Source organism: Notothenia coriiceps, unplaced genomic scaffold (assembly GCF_000735185.1).
Source record: "Notothenia coriiceps isolate Sejong01 unplaced genomic scaffold, NC01 NC01_scaffold00013928, whole genome shotgun sequence".
In the NCBI taxonomy this organism is placed as follows: domain Eukaryota; kingdom Metazoa; phylum Chordata; class Actinopteri; order Perciformes; family Nototheniidae; genus Notothenia; species Notothenia coriiceps.
In genome coordinates, this window is record NW_011346629.1 from 47,644 (window position 1) to 55,777 (window position 8,134).

The window sequence follows — 8,134 nt, forward strand, 5'->3', positions numbered from 1 at the left end:
GTGTGCCTTGGAAAACATCAAATGTAACTAAATAAGTGACAACATTTTTGCCTTTATAATTTCATAAAGGTGTGTATTTGCACAATTAAAAGGTCTTACCAAAATAGAATACAATAGGAGAAACCATAATTATACTTTTTGTTATGTCATGGTGAAAGTACATGTAGGTTCAAAATTGCTATCAAAATCTAAAAAAAGCTTGGATATATATGATGCGATATGTATAACTTCTCCAATGTTGTTTGTGATGCAGAATCCAATGTAAACAAGCCATGCCTTGCACCAGTCATTGTAAATAATTCTAACAATAAGGGGGAAACTGAAATGTTGGCTATTCATTTCAGAAAAAAAATCTACAAAGTTCTGTTTTCATCTCCTAACTAGTGACTCTTTGATGTTCTGAATAACTGGGACTGAATTTATTAGAAATTACATATAAATGACTTCATCACATAATTGTTCTCACAAAGTACATCTACTCAGGATGCTAACTGCTAAGCAAATACAGAGAAAACACTTTGGGTTCAGCTATTTAAAAAAAACACAACGATATTCTAAATAGTATGGCAATCACACTGAGCAAAGAATCACTTTTCACACCCACACAGTGCGGAGATGAGGTCTAATTAGGAAGAAGTGAAAACACCTGTTTAGGAGCATTTTTACACTAAGAATGGAGAGCAGGCTGACCCGCGATAAGCACTCATTCCTACCTATGTCCATTAAGCTTCTTAAAATTCACATGAAATGAAATGTACTTTTTAAATGTTGGCCATGAGGGTTGTGCAATAGGTCGCCATTGTCAGTATGTGCGTCTGTGTATTGTGTTTGTTCAAACGGTGTATGACTGACGATATGTGTATGTCTCTTAATGTCTACTATGTTTGTATATGTACATGTATGCGGAACTGCAGGACGGAGTCCAGAACAAATTTCCTTACGGGGACAATAAAGTATATCGTATCGTATCGAAATTGAGGAAAAACGAACCACGTCAAAAATAAAACGTAAATCGTGAAGTAGTATGTGAAAGTAGTATTTAATAGGACTTTGAACAACAATAGATTAGGTAGTTTCAACATGTATGACCGTTCATGATGTTTAAATGTTACAAAGACAATCCCTGCTAAATAAAAATAAAAATCCTAAATTGTTGCTGTTTTTTCTTTTTCAAACTGAAAAGCCATTTTGTTCTTTTCAACTGTATTCCACAATTTCTTTTTCAGTATGCCTTCATACATCACACAGAAAACCACTTGACTTGTCACAGCTACATTTCCTCAGTCTTTAACCACTTTCTTAGTTTGAAACCTTCAGTTTTATTGCATGTCTTTAATTCTCCCTTCTGAAAAAGCCCTTATTCTTTTGCAAGAAAAGTCAGTACCCAAATAAATGCACAGAAGCATATATCCATTTTGAAATCACTTCCAAAGCATAAACTGACATGAGTGTGTGATTGTGAATGGCGTTCATGTTCCTTAACAGATTGAGAGGCAGATTCTGTTTGTGTCCGCTACATAACGGGCGAATAACGGAAAAGCACTTTTTGAAAACCAGCTTTTGAATTGGCCTCTGTGGTAAAACATACATTTGTGAAAATAACTGTGCAAAGAAATCATCCTCCACGTCCTTGCCTTGAGTTCTTGCAGCACTCACATGAATTGCATATATATCCTCATCATTTTTAAGCTTGGATATCAGATCTGGCACATTGGTATAGGAACGTGAGCAGTTCATATAATCAGGCTCATAAATCGTGTTACTGTTTTTTGATGGGATGTTAAAACTGCACACAGGTAAACCAAAAAGAAACAATAACACACAGCTTTTTATAGACTAGGCAAACACTACAGACTATTATTGCATTTAATGGGTTTGTTTACTGGATCCATCACGCAGCATTGTTGCTCTGTGCTGTAGTGAGTAATGGAGTTTCACCTCATTAAAAAACAGCTTAGTTTTTAACATACAATTAGTTCAAATATAATGAACATTAAAACAGATAAACATAAGGTCTAGAAATGTGCAAACATAAATCGTGTGTTAGTCGATGTAGATGTCACAGTGGTTAATATGAAAGCTGGGGCAGGCAGATGTCTGGAGATCAGTTATCTGGATGTTGATGTATCGTGTCTGCTGTCAGAGGTCAGAGCTGTAAAGCCAGTTGTTGCCAATGCTGTAATAACAACTTTTTCTGCAGGACTTTATTTCAGGCTTTCACCATCTGCATTTCTAGAAGAGCCAATAAGTATGCCCTTTCTCCAAAATGACTTATGATTGACCGAAGTCCCTTGTCACTTGCTGGATTTTCTTAAAGCCTGACAACCGAAAAGGAGGCGAAGAAGTCTAGTTTTCTCTTCGAGCTACTGAACTTTAGGTTATTATAAAATGATTTGCTGTCTACCCCAGCTGTAACTGCGCAGTTGGACCCTGATTGCCGAAGAATACAAAGTAATGTACAACTCAAAAAGAAAAGGTCTAACTACAGATTCCCTGTCTGTAAATCCTCTCTGCTTCAGGCAGCCTCCTGGTTTGTTTTGATGTCCATGTGGGCTGGTGCTTGAGTCGCCATCAGGAGGAACTGTCGCCGGGTCGGTCCCACTCCACCTGGTTTCTCAATGGAAAGCAGGCTACCTTGCTGGGAATATGAGTCTCCGAGCTCAAAACAGCCACGTATTCTGTAATCTCAAAGTTTGTCTCTACGGTATGACTGCTGCTGCTTTCATTCTGCAGCTCGGCCTCGCTGATCAACTTTGAGTTCTCTAAGTCGAAGAAGCTGCTCTGACCGATGCCCAGCCCGAAGCTCTCCAGCATGTCCATGACTGACGGAGTGGCCGGGTCGCAGGGCAGCTCCTCCTCCTTGATGAGACTCAGCGTGGGCAAGATGTCCACCAGCTCTGCCATCTCCATCGGCCGGATCACCTCAGTGATGCTGCAGGGAAAGTCAGTTTCCCCGGAGTACGACTCTTGTGTTTCCAGGACCGTGTAGCCGACGTCTAACTGTGCCACAGCGCCAGGCTCCAGTCCTGATTCAATCAAAGCCGTCGCACATTCTAACTCTGATTGGCCGCCGTTGCTCGTCAGGTCTAAAGTTGATTTGTTGGTGATGTCCACTGGGTATCCGCCCTTTGCGACACCCTCCATTAACAACGTGGCATCTGCAGGGACGACCATGATCCCCGAGGGAGCGGCGATCTCCACAGGGACGATGTTAGGTGGAGCCACATTGACCAAACACTCTGAAAGGGACAATGGAAAGACAACAAAAATCTTAATTCAATTTCAAATCATAAGATAAGACTTTATTCATCCCGAATGAAGTCGAATGAACTCGAGCCAGAGTTAGAACAATACAATAAACACAGCAGCACAATAATAATAAAACTCTACACTAACAGTGCAGTAAAAAGAGCAATTCAATAACTACAGGAAACATAGCAGTCACATCATTAATGTAAATATTAACAGTATTTATTAGTAGTGCAAAAACCGTAGCGGTAGTTACGTAATTGCACGTTATTTATCGAACATTATTAATAATAACAATAACATTGCACATGTTATATAGCAGAGTGTTTTGTAATGATGGGAATGATATTGTGTTGAATTTCTCAGTTCCCTGCAGCATTACATCAGAAATAAACTAAACTAAGATGTTGAACATTATGCTTTCTAAACATCAACATGTTAGCTTTATCATTGTGAGAGTGTGAGCATGCTGAAATTAGCATTAGCATTTGTAGCATAGCCACAAGCATTGCTGTGTAGACTTTCAGTTTTCAAGTCTATTTAATGCATTTTTTATATTAAGTACTGCACTGTCTCATTCCTTAACTAGAATATAATTAGTCCTTTGATCCTGCTTTTAATCCACAAATCAGGGTTTGTTTTTATCTCTAACTTAATCCATCTTCCCCACACTCAGGATTTGCTAATGAGGCGTTTTCTCTCTGCTCTCATTAGAATTGTCTTTCCTTTGATCTCTCTCCAGTTCACTTCTGGACGTATGAGACGTGTTTTTATCCACACCCGAATCATCCTTTACCTGCAATGGCTCTCTGAGCTTGTAGCCGATGGGGCCAGGTGAGTCTGGCGGTCAGACTGTCCTCCTCCTCCTCTCCATCAGGACGTGGGGGGGGGTCTCCTCCCATCACCAGGCCCAGAGGCACCGCCCCCACCCACTGCTTCGAGCGCACGCACTGCAGACAATCCATGATCCAACGAGCGTCCCTCCAGACCGCATCCAGACGCTGAGGAAACAGGAGAGAGGGAAAACTGAGACTGTTGATTTACGTTAAAGGTGGGGTAGGTAATTCACTATTTGTTATATTCCATGGAATGCTCTTAACATCCCGATAGCAATGAATAAATTAAATGCTTTGACAATAAATACATAAAAAAAATTCATCTGTGGAAGCCGTGGCGCTGTAAAAAGCACGACCAATCATCTGAGCCGGCCCGGCTAAAATAACTGGATGGCCTACCTGCCTGTCAGCCTTCCATCTGTGCACAAACTTATCTCGTGCCCTCATTGGTCATGTGTGTGTTTGTGTGTGTTGGAGGAGGGGCTCTGTAAGGAAGTCTGAAGGAAGTGGCAGATTTTTTTCGGTTGTGTATTTTCAAATCCTAGCGCACTCGAGCTGCTTTCTCCATTCTTACCTACCCTACCTTTAAGTCAAATAGGAATTACATTTAATCATCATCATTTAAAATGTATTCTGCATATTTTTTACCTTATTCTGTATATTCTGACATATTGATTTGAGTTATTATCACATAATATGAAAGCCACTAAAAAATAAATTAAAAAAAAGTTACATAAAAGAAACTGCTTATATTTTATATAAATATTCGTATAAAATAGAAAAATCCTGTAATCCTGTCCCACATATGATGTAGTAGTACCATTTTGCATTGATTTGTAGTTACGTGATATACTGTAAAGGCCCATGAAAAAAAAAAAAAAACGGATAATTTTGCAATATAAATATTTATATTAATAATGGAGTTCGAAGAAAAAGTTTTAAATTTAAAAGCTGCAGATTTTTTAATATAAATAATCGATACAAAAAAGGAAATCGATTAAATCCTTTGAAAAAACAGGTGTGTCCTACTTGTCCAGATATAAAGGCTATTAAATAAATCCACGGGTTTTCAATAAAAAAAACAGCAAAAAATATATAATTCATATAAAATAGATCTAAAATCCAATAGGAGACGTGTGTCCTACTCATCCATTGTAGTTAAACATTGATGGACACCGATAATTTGATGTTCTTATAACTGAGTTGCATCAGTACTGTATGTTGCACTGTCCTTTACTGTATGCTACTGTGATGCCCCTGTGGGTTCATCTGGAGAGGGTGTGGCTGTGCTGCATCCAGATTGCCTTGATTGCAGTAACTCAGGGCACCTGGGTCTGGTGCCCTGCAGTTATTTAAAGCCTCTCTGCTTCTCCCTGCAGGCACCCCGGTTTTGTCGAGTATGCTATGAGTTTCTTCAGTTGCTTCACTTTGTGCACTTCAACACTCTCTCACACACACACACACACACACACACACACACACACACACACACACACACACACACACACACACACACACACACACACACACGTCGATACAATCCTCACCCTGCATTTACATTACTGATACCACTGACATCCACACCTCATACTTTACTTGTTTTGCACTTAATTAATTTGGTTGATTTGAATGTTTTGCTTAAATAAATATNGTCATAACAGCTACACGTATTGTAGGAGCCAAAATGCTTGCTTTGCCTTTGCTTATTATTTCTATTATTATCTCCATTTCTGTTTGCATCACGTTTAATTCTTATTGTTTATCACTTACTGCAATTGTCACGTGGGTGTGGTGTATTGGTATTTGGGTCACCTGTTGGATGCCGGTTTTGGGATATGACGTAGAGGAGAGGGTGAATGGCTCTTTCTGTTGACCGTGTGGTCTGGAGTTGTATATTGTTTGTTTTTTCTTCTTTATTAAACACTGTAGGAGCCACATATTTTTCTGTGTTTGTTACGGTACATGTTTTTGAGTCACTATAGGTGGTGGGCGTGTCATTGGATTTGTGTGGTGACGTTTGCGGTTATATCCGGTTGCTTTTACCTGAGCACCTTGTGATAGATGGAGGGGGAGTGAGCTGGAGAAGGACAATTTTTGTTGACCGCACGCATAAAAGAATATACACATATGGATATGGACTATTGAATGTTTGCTTTGGAAATAAAAGGTCAAACGCATACTGGTGGAAAGACTGAGTTTTTGCGCGTCCGTCCACAATGTTTTTCTCTTGTTATTACTGCCGCAATAAACACCATGGACTATAAATGACTTGTATGGAACACGTCACAGCAAAGAGCACATTTTAGCCTCTCAGCGGCATAACTCAGTTTCTGCTGCTATACATATCTTCCCTGGTCTTACCTGAGAGAGCTCCGTGATGTGGTTGAGTCTCTCGCGGGCCTCCAGCAACTCCTTGGTGTCCAGCGCCTCCCTCAGAGCCTGCTGGGCCAGGTGAGAGTCCAACTCCAGCCTCACCCACGCCTGGCAGTACTGAGACAGGAAGTCCCGCTCGTACATCCAGAAGTGAACTGGAGAGAGTTCAGAGGAAACACAAATCAAATGAGAGCAGAGAGAAAACGCCTCATTAGCAATGAGGGGGAAGATGGATTAAGTTAGAGATAAAAACAAACCCTGATGTATGGATTAAAAGCAGGATCAAAGCACTAGAAAGCAGAAACAGTGAAATCTTAAAAAGATAACTGTGTTTTACACTCATTATACTTTCCAACCAAACTGGCAGAGGTTGAAAAGAAACTCGTGTTTTTTATCGTAATATTTTATACTTTGAAGATAAGACAAATGTATTGATCTTTAAAGAGATTAAATAAAATGACTTCTGACTTTTGATTATGTCGATTTGATTATGAAGTTCAAAGATAGTTTGAAATGGGGTTATATATGGTATTTATCCATATAGTTGGTGTATTTACTACAGAAGGAGGTTGGAGTACAAGCAAATCATCATGTGATCAGCTAAATGCATATATTGGATTGAATATGTATTTATTTATTATAATTGTATTTATTTTTTGATTCCTTTTTGTGTTTTAAGAAGTGTTAAGTAGCTGGTTCTTTTTATTCTTGGTGTGTATCAAATGTGATCTGTTTTTATGTAAGAGCACTTTGTAATTCTGTTTTAAAGGTGCTATATAAATCCTTCCTGATTCTTCACACTGGAGGCGTATGACAGCCATCTAATCTCTAAAATACTCTTACTATGGTTAAGTACCTCATATAACCACTTCTAAAAATCCAAACCATCCATTTAAACTGGCCTGAGGACACTGTGCTGATTTTAGAAAAAGTCCAAAGTGGTCCCAGTTTCATTCATTCTATTTTGTTGTGTTTTAAAATGTTTTAACATCATCTTTTTTATATATTTATTGATGAACAGCACATTGGTCAACTTTGGTTGTTTTTAAATGTGCTATATAAATAAAGTTGGATCGGATTAATCCCAGTTTTTGTTGTGTTCCCCTCTCTCTCAGCACCGCTTGAAAACACTGTGGTTCTTTTGAGTGAGAGATCCTGTATCTATGGACTCTTGACCCTCCAGTGGTCCACCCACCCAGCTCAAAGATCTGCAGCGGCATGGTGAGGCCCGGCTCCTTGGTCCCCACCAGAGGCCAGTAGTTGGAGCTGAAGTCCTCGCTGGGCGGCAGCAGCAGCAGCATGGACAGCTTGTCTCCAAACTGCAGCAGCTCGCGGGTGTACACACCATACTGATACGCCTGAAACACACACACAAATACATCATATTGCATTACATTTAAAATCAGAATCAGAATACCTTTATTAGTCCCACAGAGGGGGCATGTACATGCTGTTTACATTGTTACAGCAGAAAAGAGCCAAAGACAGCTTAATGTTACCTAAGATCAGGGGTGTCAAACTCAAATACACAGTGGGCCAAAATAAAGAAATGGGTGCTACTCGAGTGGTTCAATGTTTATTGCAAAACGTGTTGAAATGAACTTATTGCACATATTAAACCTGGAACTAACAAAGCTTAAATTATTGCCTATAAAAACAACATTAAACATTAAATA

The 8,134-nt window shown here is 39.4% G+C and overlaps 1 protein-coding gene across 1 annotated transcript; it reads right to left on the reverse strand.

Moving 5' to 3' along the window:
* Window positions 1–2,547: 2,547 nt before the first annotated feature.
* LOC104948228 (uncharacterized) lies at window positions 2,548–7,816 on the reverse strand (the record flags this gene model as incomplete). Its single annotated transcript, XM_010774400.1, has 4 exons — window positions 2,548–3,239; window positions 4,046–4,250; window positions 6,447–6,613; window positions 7,654–7,816. Coding segments are annotated over 4 exons (1,203 nt in total), but the record flags the coding sequence as incomplete, so codon positions are not given.
* Between the last annotated feature and the right edge of the window lie 318 nt (window positions 7,817–8,134).